Source organism: Phyllobates terribilis, unplaced genomic scaffold (assembly GCF_046119375.1).
Source record: "Phyllobates terribilis strain yellow unplaced genomic scaffold, ASM4611937v1 Scaffold_1__5_contigs__length_1240528914, whole genome shotgun sequence".
In the NCBI taxonomy this organism is placed as follows: Eukaryota; Metazoa; Chordata; class Amphibia; order Anura; family Dendrobatidae; genus Phyllobates; species Phyllobates terribilis.
This window is the reverse complement of record NW_027362761.1, coordinates 558,755,073-558,774,481: the sequence shown is the minus strand read 5'-3', so window position 1 is coordinate 558,774,481 and position 19,409 is coordinate 558,755,073. Positions and strand designations below refer to the sequence as shown.

At 46.9% G+C, this 19,409-nt stretch overlaps 1 protein-coding gene across 1 annotated transcript in view; it reads right to left on the bottom strand.

The window, feature by feature from the left end:
* The window catches only part of LOXHD1 (lipoxygenase homology PLAT domains 1), a 442,934-nt gene that overhangs the window by 44,726 nt on the left and 378,799 nt on the right, over window positions 1-19,409 (bottom strand). The window contains exons 42-43 of the mRNA XM_073680470.1: window positions 17,122-17,299; window positions 13,886-14,071 (exon numbers count right to left, since the gene is read on the bottom strand). Of these exons, the coding sequence (XP_073536571.1) occupies window positions 13,886-14,071; window positions 17,122-17,299 (364 nt within the window). The remainder of the gene's footprint in view (window positions 1-13,885; window positions 14,072-17,121; window positions 17,300-19,409) is intronic.

The following is a 19,409-nucleotide window of genomic DNA, read 5'->3' as shown; positions in this document are numbered from 1 at the left end:
TTTTGTACATAGGGGGCAGTATTATTGTAGTTATATTCTTGTACAAAGGGAGCAGTATCATAGTAGTTATATTCTTGTACATAGAGGCAGTATTATAGTAGCTATATTCTTGTACATAGGAGGTAGTATTATAGAAGTAATATTCTTGTACATATGAGCAATATTATAATAGTCATACTCTTGTACACAGGGGCATTATTATAGTAGTTATATTCTTGTACATAGGGGCAGTATTATAGTAGTTATATTCTTGTACATAGGAGTAGTATTATAGTAGTTATATTCTTGTACATAGGAGCAGTATTATAGTAGTTATATTCTTGTACATAGGAGCAGTATTATAGTAGTTATATTCTTGTATATAGGGACAGTAATATAGTAGTTTTATTCTTGTACATAGGAGCAGTATTATAGTAGTTAGATTCTTGTACATAGGAGGCAGTATTATAGTAGATATATTCTTGTACATAGGTGCAGTATTATAGTAGTTATATTCCTGCACATAGGGGACAGTATTATAGTAGTTATATTCCTGCACATAGGGGACAGTATTATAGTAGTTGTATTCTTGTACATAGGAGGCAGTATTATTGTAGTCATATTCTTGCACATAGGAGCAGTATTATAGTGGTTATATTCTTGTACATAGAAGAATCTGGGATGAATACTCAATGACAATTTTCCATTAGAATATACATACTAACTTAAATATAGAAAAAAATCCTAAAACATAGTTATCTTAATTGAGTAGCATAGCAGCACATGAACCAATGTCATTGACGGTATGTAATTGACACTTCATCTGCAACTTCACAGGTTCTTTTCCACTTTCTAAAGTTTTTTATTCACTTTAAACTTTGGCTCTTTTCTTGAAATATTAATTTTCCTTGGGACAGTTCATGGTCTAGCAAGTTACTAATAAATCTGCAAAGCCATTGTTCTATCAGCAGACAGATACAATATGTAAATCCATCTGAGCCCTAGTGGGAATCTGGGATAACAAGCACAAACCCCAGCCCCCTTCCCCGCATTATCTCCTGATTCCTGCTTATCATATAAATGCATGCACAAACTGGAAAAAACTCCCAGAATGGAACAGACACCAGAGATAAAGATGTCTGGGTAAGGTTGCGCCATCCTCCCATATTACTTCTAAACCAGAGGTCTCTTTCCCGAAAACTGTGACTAATGTGACACAATGCGGTGTGCTGTAATAGGGTATGGCAGCATTGTGTCCGATATAATACGTACATAGCATCAACACTAAGAATTACAGAGGCAAGTGACTGTGAAGCAGAAAAAGAAGGAACAAGGAAAAACGCTGAATGGAGAGAAGTCTCTGGAGATAAAAGACAAGAGGATACATCAAAGAAAAGGGACAAAAATATGTACAAAAAGAAAACAACATGAAAGACAGAGCGAGAGAGACCATGCAAGAGGCTGTGAGCTCGACAGAGGCTGGTAAACGCCATTGATAGCGCTGCGGTTTGGGCTTTTTCATCTTCAGGACTTGGCCTATCCATTGATATGGTAGCACGTGGATGTGTTGTATATTTTTTTATGCTTTGGTGGGTGTATCTATACTGTAACATTTAGTACCTTTATATTTTTTTGCTTAAAGGGCTTGTCCACTACTTGAAAACAATGGGCCCAAGGAAGTTAAAAAAAATGAATATCGCCGGTCATGCGAGCTATACCGCTGATGTCTTGTCCGCTGAGCTGGATTCCCCTTTCTTCTTTAAAAAAAATGAATACATTTTGCACTGGTACTGTTCAAAGAAAATTGATCAGAGCAGACCTGAGCAAAATGCTGCCCGCGGGCCACATCCGGCCCTCTGGCTGTTCCAGTCCAGCCTGTGGACCGAGACAGCCGAAGGGCTGAAAACAGGAGCCCATGGGCCAGGCTATGCTGTCGCCCTCCTCTGCCCGATGGTCTCATGTCACCCCTATCTGCATCCTCAAGCAGTATATAGGGGTGCAGTGTGTGGGATCGCATTGCATATAGGGGGGCTATGTGTGGGGGCTCATACTGTATATAAGAACGCTGTGTTGGGGAGCATACTATATATAGGAGGTGGAATCATAGTGTATATGTGGGGGCTCATACTATATATAGGGGGGTTGAATGGGGGCTCATGTTATATATATATATATATATATATATATGTTTATAAATATTGTGACAGAGTCACTGGTGTTATATGCGAGGGGAAGTATGTGTCACTCCGGCTGCTAGCCTGTGTGAACTGAACCTACAACTTTTCTCCAGCATGTTATTGTTAGAACCCTCCTGTTTGTTTTTTCCATCTTGTGTTTTGCGGTCACGTGACCATCTGCCTTTATATTCCAGCTCCGCCCTCCTGGCTGTGCTGGACTTCAGTGTTTGACTGTTTCTCTAGCCAGGTGCTTTGGTGCCTTTCTCTGTCAGTTCGCTTGGTCCTTCTGGGACCTCTAGTACCTTTTGTCAGTTTGTCTTTTTGTGTTCTGCAACAACTTCTCTGTTCAGGAGGTGTCCCATTTTTGTCCCAGTCCTTAGTTCTTTTAGGGACCCCTCCCTTAATGCTATAGGTCTTTGTTCAGACTAGCCGAGGACTAAGGCGGGTCTGTTCGCTAGGAACAGGCAGCCCGCTACATCGTAGGGATTCAGCTTAGTCTTACTGTAGGGACAGCTTTCCCCTATCTTTCCTTAGTTCTTGTTGCAGATCATAACAGTTATATGTTGGGGGTTAAATTCACCTAAAAGGCATGGTTTGGTGTGAATTGCATAGAGACAGCTGGGAAGTCATTCACCCCATACCTCCCCTCAGGGTGTGGCTGAGCAAGCTTAAATCCTCAGTCACTATTTTTTTTCGGTTGTTGTGTTTGGAGAGGCAAGGCCTCTAGACTGGGAAGCCATAGCTCAGGAATGAGCTGAAGGCTGTGCTACTGTGGCACCCCTGCGGGTTCAGTCACCACAGAGGTACTGCATCTCACCCAGAGGTGTTGTACCCCACTCTCAGGTAAGGAGAGAGTACTGCCCGGGACCCACCCACCTGCATCCAACACTACACCATTCCAGACCAGCAGGAGGGGCAAGATGCATGCGTACAGTGCTGAGCCCTGTCCCTGGTTGGAAGGGGGGGGAACCGAGAGAGGGGGAACCATGTAGTGGGTGTGGGTGGAGGAAGTAGATCAGGGGAACACCTTCAGTAGAAGTATAAAAAAGGGAACCATCTTGAAGGAGACAAGTCAGACAAAGGAGAGAGAGTTGGGAGCAGGAGCTCTGGAGGAGCTCTGCTCAGGAGGAGTGGAGAAAGGAGTCGGGCCTAGTCTGAGAGGCCCAGGAAGAGTGAGAGAGGATGGGAGCAGAGGGAAGGCTCCAGAGACAGAGGGGATCCCAGGGGCATGGGGAGTGCAGGAAGCCACCCGTGCGCCCGAATCTACATGGACGTGGAGGGATCAGGCCGCAGAGGGGACCGGCCCCTAAACTAGTGGAGAACAACCAGGCTCAGCTAGATAACCGGAGGCTACTGTACATTCAAGGTGCAGCTGCCCACTGCCACAATTATATCGCCAAAAAGGTGACCGCATAGGGTCCAGAGGACTGCACGTCGCCCGACAAGATCCGAGGCTACTGGCTTGGGACACTGATTGTGAGGCGCAGGGCAGGAGGGTGAGAGCCAGCGCATGAAGACGACCAAGGAAGGAACATAGAACGGGGTCCTGTTTAAGTACTCCTGAAATACCTGAGAGCTGCTGAACCCCTTCCTTTGTGAACGCAGGACGACGTGGGAGGTTATAAGCTGGCAGTTGTAACCAGGAGCAGAGTGATAACTGTGAGTAAAATCTGAAGACTGCACCCCACTGTGTCCTTGAATAATTGCTGCGCCATCACCAGCCCTGCACTAAACAGCACCAGCAACATGTACCTCATAACATCACTATTTTCTGCCCTGGAGCTAAGCTCTGCCTGTGGAGAGCTGAACCAACTCTGCTGCGTCACCATCAGCTCCAGAGGATCTGCACCGCAGCGGCGGCCCCATATAGCCGCATACCACAGGTGGCGTCACGAACATTATCTCTATAAAAACTTTATTCCCCTTTTACTTTCCCTTTAAGTGACCGCCCTGGGTCACGGACCGGGTCACTGCCACTGTGACATCCCCCAGCACCGACTGGCCCAGCTACCGAGTACCCCACGGCCCAGGGGGCGCGTCACTACAACCTGTGTAGGCGAACTGGACTGTGCTATCGTTTATCTTTTGTTTTGCCGTTTTGCCAGTAAGGCTGTGTTTATTTTGCTGGAGCTGCAGGGGTTTGTGTCATACAATAAAGCCTGCAGAGAAAACCCGATTCCTGAGTCTACTTTCGAAACAGCCGAGTGTGTCGTCTTACCACAGTTGGTGCGAGAGTGCATGCAAGATTCCAGGAACATGTGTATTTGCTACAGAGACCGGTGGATGTCCTGGGTGAAGGCTGTCAGCCAGCAGGAGATGTCCGGCAGCATGGAAGAGCTAACAGAGCATGCAAGCAGAGCCAGCAGAGCATGCAGCAGCAGCACCTTGAGCAGCTACAGCAGCAACAAGAGACCACTAAGCTGCTGATGCAACAGATTCAGCTCCAGAAACAGCAGCAACAGGATCAGCATCGTCAACAGCAACAGCAGATCGACTTACTTGCAGTCGCGATCCGTGGCAAGGCGATGTCTCCGACAAGTCCAGGTGATGACGCATACGTCAAGAAGACGGTAAGGAGAGTGTTACAGAAGAAGACCCTGGGAGATGATGTTGAGGCGTTCCTGACTTTTTTTGAGAGGGCGGTGGAACAGGAGAGATTGCCGCTGGAGCAGTGCGCGGAGGTTCTGATGCCATATTTGACCGGGGAGACGCAGAAGGCCTATTACAATATGACTTTACAAGACGCAAAGGAATACGCCAAATTAAAATCCGTGATTCTGGCATGCTCAGGAGTGACTATGTCTGTCAGAGCGCAAAGGGTCCACCACTTGGTGCATGCTGGTGACAAACCTCCACACTCACAGATGTTTCACTTGCTACATCTGGTCCAGAAGTGGCTGCAGCCAGAGTCTTCCTCTCCTGCCAAGATGGATGAGCGTGTGGTGATGGACAGGTTCATCCATTCCCTACCCAGGCCGGTGCATACCTGGGTTGCTCAGGGCGACCTTTGAAACGCAGACGACCTCTTGAATCTGGTAGAGAGGTACCAAGTGGTCGAAAAATCCGTAGGGAAACTCGACATAGTCACCTCCCCGTACTGGAGTGCCCAAAAGGGGGCAGATTCACCATGGAAGGGGTTCAGAGCCACCACTGGGGGGTGTCCCACTTCCACTGAAGGTGTCGCAAGGACTATTGTTAAAGATGTGATCTGTTGGCGGTGTCACAATCCGGAACACGTAGCAGCCCAGTGTCATACGTCTACTGAGTCAATGGACTGCAGCCTAGACAGACGATGTTCATATTATGCTTACCCAGTCTGCCGTATGGACTGTCAACCTGACGAGGGGCCGCAGCCGTGTGTCGAATCCGTTAATGGAGTAATGGTCCTGGGGCTGTTAGATTCCGGGAGTCTGGTAACCTTAATCAGTGCCTCCCTTCCCCACCAGATGATCCCTACCAAATCTGTGGGCATCTGCTGCATACATAGGGACACGAAGAACTACCCGGTGGCCAGAGTACCTATCGGAACAGACTGTGGTGCCCAATCCCACGAGGTCGGGTTGGTCAAGGACCTGATACATACTGTCATATTGGGGCATGATTTTCCCTTGTTTGGGGACTTGTGGGGGAAGGGATCCAGACTGAGTCACGTTGACAAAAGCAAGGACCCTAGAGAAATACCCTGGTCGACATCGGAAGTGGATGAGTTTCCACTGTTTGTCCTTGTCGGCGACGAGGACGAGACTGTAACCGAGGTGGCCGACTTCCCTGAATTAGAGGTGCCCGGGTCAGCTCAAGTTTGGAACTTGACCTTGAAAAGAGTGTGGGACAATGTTACTGTTTGTAATGGTGTTGCTCAAGAGCCGGGGGCAGACACCAGATACCCAAACTTTGCAGTTCTGGGGGAGCTTTTATACCAGATGACCAAGCTAAAAGGCAAAGAGGTAGTGGAACAGCTGTTAGTTCCAGGGCCATACCATCGAAGGGTATTAGACATAGCCCACTGACATATTCTGGGGGGACACCTAGGGGTTGAGAAAACCCAGGAGAGAATAATGAGGAGGTTCTATTGGCTAGGATGTTACCGGGAAATCTTAAACTATTGTAGGTCCTGCCCCACCTGCCAGATAACCGTGCCCACTTCCGTAGTCCATTGGTTCCACTAGCTGTGATAGAGGTTCCCTTTGAGAGGATTGCCATGGACCTCGTGGGTCCCTTAGTTAAATCGGCCCGGGGTCACCAATACATCCTGGTGATCATGGACTATGCGACCCGGTACCCGAAAGCAGTACCCCTAAGTACCCAGTAAAAGTATAGCCAGAGAGCTGGTCCATATTTTTGCACAGACAGATCTGCGAAAAGAGATTTTAACAGACCAAGGAACCCCCTTCATGAGCAAGGTGATGAAGGAGCTATGCAGAGTCCTTCAGATTGCCAGATTCGGACCTCAGTTTACCATCCGTGGGACGGACGGCCTAGTGGAACGCTTCAACAAGACCTTAAAGGCGATGCTCAGGAAGGTCGTTGAAAAGGATGGGCGAGACTGGGACTACCTGCTCCCATTTATACTTTTCTTCATCAGAGAAATTCCTCAAGCCTCCACTGGCTTCTCTCCGTTTGAGCTCCTGTATGGACGGCATCCAAGAGGTCTCCTAGACATAGCCAAGGAAACCTGGGAGGCCGTGGTCACACTCCACCGAAGCATCATCGAACATGTCGCCCAGTTACAGGAGAGAATGGTGAAGGTGATGCCCATCGTGAAGGAACATCTCCTCCAGGCACAGGAAGCCCAGGCGAGGGTGTATAACCTGTCGGCAAGACTGAGACAGTTCCAGCCTGGGGATCGCCTTCTGGTTCTCATTCACACCGTTGAAAGTAAGTTCCTGGCCAAGTGGCAAGGCCCGTATGAGGGGGTAGAGAAAGAGTCCACCAGCCTGGCCGAAAAAAACGACACCAGGTGTACCATGTAAACCTGCTCAAGCAGGGGCGAGATCGGTAACCAGTGGGAACTCCTTGCCTGGGATCCACTCCTTCGCCAGCCCAAAAGCAACAGTGTCGAGAATTGGGACCTGTTCTCAGCGTTGCCGGGGCATACCCAGGTGGTAGAACATGACGTGCTAACAGAGCCGCATGCAAGGGTGAACCCGAAGCTGTACAGGATTCCTGAAGCACGCCGGGAGGTGATCTCAGCCGAGGTGAAGAGGATGTTAGACCTCGGTGTGATAGAGGAGTCAAAGAGTGGATGGTCGAGCCCATCGTCCTCGTGCCAAAATCCAATGGAGAGTGGAGGTTTTGTAACGACTACCACCGGCTGAATGAGGTGTCCAAGTGCAATGCATACCCGATGCCCCACGTCGACGAGCTCATCGGGAGGCTGGACCAGCGAGGTATATTACCACCCTCGACCTGAAGAAGGGCTATTGGCAGATTCCAATGTCGCAGATGGCCAAGGAGAAGACAGCTTTCTCGACATCTGATGGGTGCTTTCAATACACTTGGATGCCGTTCGGACTACAGGGGGCCCGAGCCACCTTCCAGAGGGCTATGAATCGGATCCTAGACCCACATAAGAAGTATGCCGCAGCCTACCTTGACGACATTGTAGTCTTTAGCTCAGACTGGGCTAGTCACCTACCTAAACTACAGGCCATTCTGGATGCTCTGAGGAAGGCGGGATTTACTATAAATCTGAGAAAATGTGCTGTTGGAAAGGAGGAGGCTAAGTACTTGGGCTATGTCGTTGGAAGAGGCGAAATAAAGCCAAAAATCAATAAAGTGCAGGCAATCCAGACCTAGCCGCAACCGCTCTCCAAGAAGCAAGTGAGAGCATTCCTGGGAATTGTGGGATATTACCGGCGATTTATCCCAAATTTTGCCATGATGGCCGCGCCACTTACGGATCTCTGAAAAGGCATCAGATCAACCAAGGTGAAGTGGACAGAGGAAACAGAGACAACGTTTCAACAATTGAAGCTAGCACTGTGTAAGCAGCCAGTCATGGTCGCACCAGATTTTAAGAAAAAATTTGTGGTCCAGCTGGATGCTTCAGAAGTTGGCCTAGGAGCCGTACTCTCTCAGAAGATAAATGGGGAAGAACATCCCATCCTCTATCTGAGCCGGAAGCTCTCGTCCTGCAAGAAAAACTATGCAATAGTAGAAAAGGAGTGCTTAGCCATAAAATGGGCCGTAGATACACTAAGATATTACCTACTAGGCCGGAAGTTTAAACTGGTATCACACCATGCACCTTTGAGATGGTTGAGGGAAAAGAGGGGTAAAAATGCTCGGGTAACTAGATGGCTCTTAGGTCTCCAGGACTTTAATTTTCACGTGGAGCATAGGGCTGGGAAGTTACACCAGAACGCTGATGCCTTCTCTAGAATTCCCTGTTTGGTATCTAAAGGTGCCCAAACCCCCGGCTTTGGGCAGAGGGGGGAATATATGACAGAGTCACTGGTGTTATATGTGAGGGGAGGTATGTGTTACTCCGGCTGCTAGCCTGTGTGAACTGAACCTACAACTTTTCTCCAGCATGTTATATGTTGGGGTTAAAATCACCTAAAGGGTGTGGTTTGGTGTGAATGGCATAGAAACAGGTGGGAAGTCATTCACCCCCTACCTCCCCTCAGGGTGTGTCTGAGCAAGGTTAAATGCTTAGTCACTATTTTTTTTCGGTTGTTGTGTTTGGAGAGGCAACATCTCCAGACTGGGATGCCATAGCTCAGGAAGGAGCTGAAGGCTGTGCTACAACCTGTGTGGGAGAACCCCACACTCCTATGGACTGTGCTATCATTTATCTTTTGCTTTGTCGTTTTACCAGAAAGGCCGTGTTTGTTTTGCTGGAGCTGCAGGGCTTTATGCCATATAATAAAACCTGCAGAGAAAACCCGGTTCCTGAGTCTACTTCCAAAAGCGGCTGAGTGAATCGTCTTACCACAATATATATAGCATGAGCTATATACTGTATATATATATATATATATATATATATATATATATATATATATATACATATATATATATATATAAATATATATATATATATATATATATATATATAGCATGAGATATATATATGTATATATATATATATATATATATATATATATATATATAGGGGAGGGCTATGTATGTAGTATAGTGTATTTAGTGGGATCTGAGGTGGCTGATACTATTTTTTTTAATCTTTTTACCTCCTTGGACCCATTAATTAGAGGTTGTCCAGTAGTGGACACTCTCTTTCAGGAATACCTTCCCATTGTTGGAACATCTTCTGGGGGGTCTGAAATGTATAGCTTTTTAAAATAGAATTGGTCTTGTTGGGGCAGCTATTCCACTTTAGAAGGGATAGGACTAGAAAATGGTAGACTAGGAGTTTAACCAGTGGTATTATATTTGATGACTCCACTCCCGAACTATTGTCATTATGGTATATGATGCAGGCTAGTGGAAATAGGCAGGTAGCTTAGCCGTACAGACTGGCTCCGACTAGGGGGTCGCCATACACCCCGAGCAGTCTGCAGATGCCGTATTCCCGGTACCGCCTGTGAGCCACATGGTGTGATTCTCCTCAGTCCGGTAGCACGCCGGCAGAGAGCACTTACACGCCGGCGTGAGTCACACACGCATCCTAGCGCCTACTGCGTAGTTCCTGTGTAGTTAACAGGGCTACAGCTACTTCCCCGGTTGCACATCTCCCATGCTGTTAACGGAGATTGAGCGAACCGCTATACCCGTTCCCGTGTGCAGTGACACGGAAGGGTTTATCATTTAAGTTGGTTCCTTTCCTTCTCACCCGGAAAGTGTTCGGCAGCAGTCCACCAGGCTGCATTGTGGACCCCGGGGTCGGTTGCGCTCCATTATAATAAAGTTGTTTGCAACCGTCCCCTTAACAGTATCAGAGCGCCAGGGTCTTGCCGAACATGGCTGACAATCAGCAACTGCAGCGCTATATACAGCAGCTTGAGGCCAGACTTAGGACTCTGGAACAAGTCCACCCGGTAGCTGATATCACTACAGTAGCTACCCAGGCGGCTTCTCAAGAAGCCAATCTGGTTAACTCGGCTGCGGTGAATGCTGCGACAGCTGCAACTGCCCCATTACCCCGTTTTGCTCTTCCGGAAAATTTTTCTGGGTACAGTAAATCTTGCAGGGGTTTTATTAATTTATGCTCCATTCACTTGGAGATGATGGAGGCACAGTTCCCCTCCGAAAGAGCCAAAGTGGGTTATGTCATCTCGTTACTCTCCCACAGGGCTCTGGAGTGGGCTACTCCTCTGTGGGAGCGGAATGATCCAGTTGTGGCTAATGCGGGTCTTTTCCTTAAGGCTCTAAAGAGTGTATTCCTTGGTCCTCAGGTCACGCATGATACGGCTCTTAAGCTTCTTGCGCTGATCCAGGGTTCGGCCACCGCAAGACACTATGCCATCCAATTCAGAACCTTAGCGGCTGAATTGGATTGATCTGAGCGGTCTTTAATCCCGGTGTTCTGGAAGGGTCTGGCTGGGCATATTAAAAATGCTCTATCTACCAGAGAGATTCCAACCTCCCTGGAGAAGTTAATATCTCTCGCTAACCGAATAGATTTGCGTCATGCAGAACACAAATTAGACCTGGAGGGCGCCAGACCTCAGTATCGGTTGGCACCATCCTTCTCTAGACCCATTTCCAAACCCGCGACTCCCGGCCCGGAGCCTGAGGCTATGGATATATCCCGAACTGAGTCTAGCTCTTCTCGTTCCCGACCTGCACATCTCTTGGAGTCCCCCGTTAATAAGGGTTCCAAGCAGTCGGGTAAACGAGTGTGTCTAACCACCGTTGGAGGAGGTGTGTTAGATTCTGGGGCTTCTTCCTCCAAATTATTGTATAAGGTGACATTGTCCTTCGGAGCAACCGCGGTTACTGCCAAGGCGTAGGTGGATTCTGGCGCCGATGGCAAATTTTTGTCATCTACGTTTGCCCAGAGGCATGCCATCCCTATAGAGTTACTGCCAAGACCAATGAACATTAAGGTAGTCAACGGTTCACTCCTGGACACGCAAATCACCCACCAGTCGATTCCCCTCACCATGTCATTTCCTCAGGGTAACCAAGAGGTTATCTCCTTTCTTATTATTCCCGGTGGATTAGATGAGGTGTTATTGGGCCTTCCATGGTTACGTTGTCACACTCCACACATTGACTGGAATATGGGGAGAATTTCTTCCTGGAATGAGAATTGTGTGTCTCAGTGTATGGTTACAGTCACCCGGAGGGTAGTCTCTGACCCTTCTACCGATGTGGCCCCCGGCACAGATCCTCTGTCTGTCCCCGAGACCCAGGTCTTGTCAGATTATGTCAAAAAGAACCAGGTTCCTTCAGGGAGGACGTTCGTTCCCCCTAATCTACAAAATGAGGTCCTCTCCTGGGCTCATGCCCCTAAGATCGGAGCCCATCTTGGGGTCAAACGTACCACAAAGTCACTTCAACGGTCCTATTGGTGGCCCCGGTGGCGCCAGAACGTTAAGGAATATGTTCTTGCGTGTGCCTTCTGTGCGAGAGATAAATCTTCCCATCAAAGTCCGGCTGGCTTTCTCCACCCTTTACACGTGGCAGACTCCACAGATAGAGAATCGGCTGACACTCTTCGTCGTCCTGCTCCCGTATTCTATCCGGGCGACAGAGTGCGGCTCATGGTTCACAATACTAAAGTATGCGGGGAACCTGCTAAGTTTGCCCCCCGCTTTTTTGGTCCTTTCAAAATTTTGGGCCAAGTAAACTCTGTAATGTACCGGTTACAGTTACCACGACACCTGAGGAGTCACGACACTTTCCATGTGTCGCTCCTTAGACCCGTTCACCTGTCAAAACTCGCTGAATCCCAACCTGCTACAGACACCAGGGGTGATAATCTCGAGGTGCAGGCTATTATGGGGTCTAAAATGATTAGTGGGAAAAAAAGTTACCCAGTACACTGGAGGGGCCATGGACCTGTGGATCATCCCTGTGAACCGGTGGACCACTTTCATGCTCCCCTGCTCGTTGAGGAAAATGAGCGTCAAGTGGAAGGGGATGATGTTAGGCGTCGGGTGTTTGCTGGATTCAAAATGGGTCCAGAACCTTCTGTGGTCTCTCATTTTGGTCCAGCTGGGGCTGATGCTGCTCAGCATTGTCATCAGTCCCAACGCCTAGCTGGTCCACCAGAAGTACAGGTTGTCTCTTGGGCCTTTGTGCCTAGCAACAGGAAGCATAGGTTGCGGAGGGAGACAGGGCTGTTAAAGTCTAAATCCAGGTTTCTCTGTAGTGAGCATGCCCATGACATGGCGGACCGTGATTGGTGGTTTGGGAGTCAGCTGATCCGGTGACCTGGCACCGCCTGATTAGTCGCGGGTGAAGTCACCAATGGTGCGACGGTGGGCAGGGCTTAATCTTTAAAAGGCCCGCCCACAAACATGGCGGCGCGCTCTGATCATTGAGCAGTGATGCTGTTGTGTGGACGCTTGGCTTATAGAGCTCCACATGTGCTTTAGTTGAAATAGGCAGGTGTAGTGGAAATAGGCAGGTAGCTTGGCCGTACAGACTGGCTCCGACTAGGGGGTAGCCATACACCCCGAGCAGTCAGCATATGCCGTATTCCCGGTACCGCCTGTGAGCCATGTGGTGTGATTCTCCTCAGTCCGGTAGCACGCCGGCTGAGAGCACTTACACGCCGGCGTGAGTCACACACGCATCCTAGCTCCTACTGCGTAGTTCCTGTGTAGTTAACAGGGCTACAGCTACTTCCCCGGTCGCACATCTCCCGTGCTGTTAAAGGAGATTGAGCGAACCGCTATACCCGTTCCTGTGTGCAGTAACACGGAAGGGTTTATCATTTAAGTTGGTTGCTTTCCTTCTCACCCGGAAAGTGTTCGGCAGCAGTCCACCAGGCTGCATTGCGGACCCCGGGGTCGGTTGCGCTCCATTATAATAAAGTTGTTTGCAACCGTCCCCTTAACACTTAGGCTGATTAAAAACATTGGCCACTATTCAACAAGAACTGCATGTTTTTTCCACCGGTCTTGATGAGGGGACAAAAAATGGAGTGCGAGGCGCCTGATTGATTAGGAGGTGCGTGCCTCTTAATGTATCAGGAGAGGCGCAAAGTGGCGTGCATCAATCTTACTTCGGTCAGTGACTATAGTAAGATTTGTGGTGTAAACAACATAACCGCTTGTCATGAATTTAAGCGTAAAAGCTCTGATGAATCGGGACCATTCTCCATAATTTTTAAAGGCGCTATGAGGCGAGCAGATAATTGGGAATAAATGCTCGCTAGAACGCTAATTTGTGAATTAACAGCTTTTGTAAAAATGACAGCAATCACTTAACAAACAAGCAAAATGCCCATTCGTTCTGTGCACTGCTGATCGGCTTTTATATACATAGCTGATCGGCAGTCGGTTATCGGCCAAGGTCGGCATGTGTAACTGCCCCTTAAGTCCAGCCATAGGAACAAAGGATCAGACACGTTGAAATCCAACATGTCGGACCTTTCTTTTTCATCTGCCTTCAAAAGACAATCTGGTGATTACATACATACGATGGTTGACAAATTCTTCCCCAATCACTAGGTGCACGACACTCAGCAAATCTGTAGGGAGCTAATGTGGATCTGGATCAGTGACAATTTATACGGTGACATTTTATGTTGTTTTGTGTGTGTTTTATATATTTTCACAGTAAAGTCATTGAGATAATGAATTCACCCTTACCTGAGTTGTCGTGCCAAGCACGCACTTTGCACAAGTCCCCCAAGCTGAGCATGTCTGGGAACCGGAAAGTGTCCATCTGATTCCTCTCAAACTTGTTCGAGTTATTGGACTGTTTCATGGCGAGCGTCCCACTGTCTCCATTCTCTCCAAAAATCACCATGAATACATTGGCATCAGTACCGGCTCCTGTAAACAAAGATGATGGGGATTAGGTATTTTTTTTAATTACTTTATTTTTAATATGGAAGATTGTTCAATATATTTTAAGCCATTAAGTAAAAAAAATTAAAAAAAAGTTAAAAATGGATCGTCCTTCTGATCTGAGAATAGAGAATTCTGAACTATTCCCTTGACAATATTCTGGTTATTTTTACCAAATCAGACAGTTGCCTATTCTCGGCAGATAGAACCTCCTCCTTCACGTTGCCCAATTTTAGCCAAATCATCGTACAGAGCCTCGATATCAGATCAGGCATTCCCAGGTGTATAGGTCTTATTTAGTGCTGAAGCTATGAAATTTTTCCAGAACCCAAAAGGCCATTAGAAAACTGATTAGAAACAACAATGGGCGGCACAAGTGTCAGAAACTACCGGCTTTTCAGAAAAAGTCGCTAGGTCCAGGTCTTCTTTCATAGTCCAAATCTGCGCCGGCGGGTTTTCCCAAAAATCGTCAATTTTCAGTGACTTTTGTAATAATAATCCCTGCTTTTAACACCGGCTGGAAAACTTTAGCTATTTTTATGCTTCCAGAACCAGTTGTGTATGGCATGAACAAGTCAAAAAAGTTTTTGGGATTAACTTATTATCAAAGAGTTTTTTGGAGTGTGCTTTTTTTTTGCAATCAAAATGCGTCACTGGGTATTGTTGAATTTTGTGGGAAAAAATAAAACAATATAAGAAATTGTAAGTGGAGCGAAAGAATCACCATGTGATGGTCAGAAGACCTCCAAGTAATATAAATAGAAAAGCTGTATTCACTGCCGTGGACCGTTCCTTCTCTATAACCAGGCACTTGGCTGGTGCATCGGGGTCTCTACGGAGAGCTGCGCGCAGTTTAATGTTCATTTAAGAAGAAAGAAGCGGTTTTCATTAAATCCTCTGATGTTTTCTTCTAACATCTTTCATAATTGCTCCTCTCCGCAGACACTTTGAGCTGTAACGGGAGCGATTTTGTAGCCTTGTGGTTTCTCCAGTTCATGTCTATTCCCCAGCTGACCAGTTCTAGAAAAATGTCTTTATAAGAATCCACAATAGTGTATTATGATCGCTGTCAACCACTTACCAGCTATCAATACTTAGGGAACCAGTGACATTTAGAGGCTGAAAGGGAATTTCCGCCCTTAAAATATAATTTATATTTTCTCTTTTTTTAATCTAAATTGGTTTAGTATTCTGTGTGGATTTATCTCAGTGTACACCTTAATAGTGGTCAGAGCTCTCCTTTACTGATAGAGTGGTGGTCCGTCTGCTAGAACCCCTCTTGATCAGTGTAACAAGGGTCTAGTGCAGTGTTTGCTCGAAGCCTCGCACTCTGGAAATTAAAGAGTCCATCCAGCTATCTCAGTCAGTCCCATAGGCATGATGAGTGAGTGATACACCATACAGACAAGGAACATGATAGATAGGTGGGTAGTGGCATAACCTGAAGCTCATGGGCCCCGATCCAAATTTTCCAAGAGGTCCCCCATTTATCACATGTTTTTAGTAGTAGTGGTCTTTTTATGTGGGCCAGATGTACCTAAGCTCAACGGTTGTCAGGACTCGAACTCAGCAGCTCTTGTGCACTAGGCGGCAGCACTTCCCTCTGAGCTATTCAGCTTGCTGGACAGTTCCTTGCTGACCCAGATACTAGTACCTGTATTGTTCCTGATTGTTATCACCCTGAGTTCTTGATTGGCTCCAACCTGTAATCCCCTGATTTAATACCCTACTTAATCCTGACATTGCACTTCCTTCCTTGCAAGATTATTGAGCAGCCTTTAGTCAAGCTCTCCTTCCACCTGCTGCTTGGTACAAACTACACTGCTGTTCCCGTGAACCAACCTCTGGCTAATTCCTGACTTCGCAACGTGCCCCTAGTGGTTGCAATACCACTACTCCAACCAGGTTAGTTCATAAGAATGGTCCTGGTACGATTCCAACCCCGGCACCTATTATAGTTATGCCCCTGTGAGTGGGGACAACCATCAGTCATTAGAAGATGTGAAATTCGATTCACGCTGCACTGGCACAACATCCAGTGTGGTCCTCCATGACAACCTATTTTTATTTCTGTGCCCAGCAACCTCAATTCCTCCTGAACTGCGTGCCATGACACGTGAGGCATAGCGACTGACACCATGCAAAATCATGATGTAGTGGGGTCTATTAAGAGCTAGAGGTGCCCATGATGCCAGGTCAACGATGCCCAGCGAAGTAGTGAAGACCAGGTACCTTGGAGAACAAACTCGAACACCGAACAGAGCAGCGCCGATCGAATTGCTCAACTTACTAAACACTTATCGACCGTACCCAAATTTACATTACATTGTAATTCCTAATTTTTCCTGCGGTGGCGCTGCTGGGTAGTTGAACCCTTACTGCCAGATTTCCTCACAGACTGCAATTGATCACTGAGGTTCCAGCAATGGGAAACTTTGCAGTCTGCTTAGTGTCAAGGGAGGGACCTTTTTAAAAGATAAAACTCTTTATCATCTCAGGGGTTACCGATTGTCAGAAAAAATAGAATAAGAAAAAGAGATGGAAAAAAAGGTTGGGTAGTAGTAAAATAAAAATACCAACATGGCTGCTACCATTTTATATGCTCTTTATGTTGTATTTATTTCTTTACAAAAATACACAATAGTGTCCTAAAAACAGCTGGCATTATCATGGTGGGACCAAAGTCAATTTTCTGCCATGTGTTATCTGATCACTAGGGATGAGAGGACCCGTGGAAGTTCGGGTTCTGGTACCCTACCCGAACTTTATTCCACAGTTCGGTTTGGGTACCAGAACTGTATCCAAACTTGAACCAGAACCAAACCCGTTGAAAAAAATGGTGACCCGAACTTTGGGTCTGGGTAAAAAAAAATCTCTCTCTCCAACGGACTTTTCCCGGAGCTCCGAACATTGCAACGGACGTCCGGGAAAAGTCTGTGTTCGGTTTCGCTCATCTCTACTGATTACTCCCAGTAGAAATACTAAAAAAAAAAGTCATCCATGACTGATAACATATGGGGTAATAGAGGACAAACCTGAAACATCACTTGTCTTCATCTGTATGACGTATGTGGTGGTCTCCACCATTTCTTCCTCATCAACCACAGCTGCCAACTCACAAGAAAGGGTTCTCTTCTCGCCCTTCGTCTTTGAGAGCCATTCTCCATATGTAAAGGACGTCTCCTCTTCAGTCACCGTGTTCTTCAGTATAATCTGCAGAGAAGACACATTTTATAGAGACTCAATGTTTAATTTGCCTAATAGAATGCCCCAAAATGCCAAGGAATTGTTTATTTCACCTTCCCAAGCTTCCTAGATTAGACTGATCCCTGACCAGGAACCAATCTTTTGTAAGAGGAAGTTCCCCCAAAACCAGTCATGCTAACTTAGTCATGCCACTTTTGAACTAGACTTTCACCTCTGGTCTCTTGCCAAAATTTGGGCAATTAGGAGGTAACTATATGGATGTGATCATGCAAACACTTCCTTATTGCAATGGAGATGAAAGCAACAGGCAAGCATAGACTCAGTTTCCAGGATCAGGTGCGTAATGCGGTCACACAGTGTGCGAAGGAGCCCGTGGGGGAAGTAGGCCCACCGATGATGGCGTCTATATCAGTTGGATGTGCGTCTGAGGATGCACATTCAGCTAAAATGCATTGCGGTGCAGAGACCCGCCTGGTCCCTGTACTGAAATATACAACGACCACCAATCAGAGGCCGGCAGCTGATGTCGGCGTGCCCGTGACTGGGGGCACATGACAGTTGCAGCTTGCATGCTGCTTGCAGTCAGCGGCTGACTACAGGAGAGGACTCCATGCTGCGTGGGAGTGGGGGCAAGGTAAGTAGAATCGTTTCAGCAATGATAATGTATGTAAAGCGCTGGGAATAGGATAGCGCTATATAAGCATAATAATAATAGTTATATAAGAAGAAATATGAGGTGGATTCTTGTAAATTATGGCGGTGGCGGCCCGGAAGCAGCAGGAGCAGAGGTAAATCCTGACTTAGCTTATATTTAATGGCATTTTTTTTTATGTTTTCTCTTCCTCAAATATATAATTGCACAAAATACTCATTTAAAGGGGACCTGTCAGCCGATATGTCCAGTTTAGTAAACCCTTGCATTCCCCATGAAATACCAGTTGTGCAGCACGTTTTCTCAGAGCTCTGCATTGTATAATACGTCGGTTTTCTCTCCTGGAAATGTAAGAATATATTGACAACTGGGATATGTTTGGATAACGTCAGCGTGTGTACGATCAGGCCCCACTGATTGCTGCTGTTTAACCATTTAGATGCTGCTGTCAATCTTTGACATTCCAATGGCCCCCCTATGTGACACTATCATGGGGTGCAGGGTGCCTACTGAAGACCCTGTTGCCAATACTACTTCTACTACTACTTGACAATAATACTGTATGGAGGACTATGTGGGGCCATTACTCTGTATGGAGGACTATGTGGGGCCCATTATTCTGTATGGAGGACTATGTGGGGCCCATATTTACTGTATGGAGGACTATGTGGGGCCCATTATTCTGTATGGAGGACTATGTGGGGCCCATTATACTGTATGGAGGACTATGTGGGGCCATTATTCTGTATGGAGGATTATGTGGTGCCCATTATTATGTATGGAGGACTATGTGGGGCCTATTATACTTTATGGAGGACTATGTGGGCCCATTATACTGTATGGAGGACTATGTGGGGCCTATTATACTGTATGGAGGACTACGTGGGGCCATTATACTGTATGGAGGACTATGTGGGGCCCATTATACTGTATGGAGGACTATGTGGTGCCCATATTTACTGTATGGAGGACTATGTGGGGCCCATTATTCTGTATGGAGGACTATGTGGGGCCCATTATTCTGTATGGAGGACTATGTGGGGACCATTATTCTGTATGGAGAACTATGTGGGGCCATTATACTGTATGGAGGACTATGTAGGGCCCATTATACTGTATGGAGGACTATGTGGGACCCATTATGCTGTATGGAGGACTATGTGGGGTCCATTATACTGTATAGAAGACTATGTGGGACCCATTATGCTGTATGGAGGACTATGTGGGGCCCATTATTCTGTATGGAGGACTATGTGGGACCATTATTCTGTACGGAGGACTATATGGGGCCCATTATACTGTATGGAGGACTATGTGGGGCCCATTATACTGTATGGATGACTATGTGGGGCCCATTATACTGTATGGAGAACTATGTGGGGCCCATTATTCTGTATGGAGGACTATGTGGGGCCATTATACTGTATGGAGGACTATGTAGGGCCCATTATACTGTATGGATGA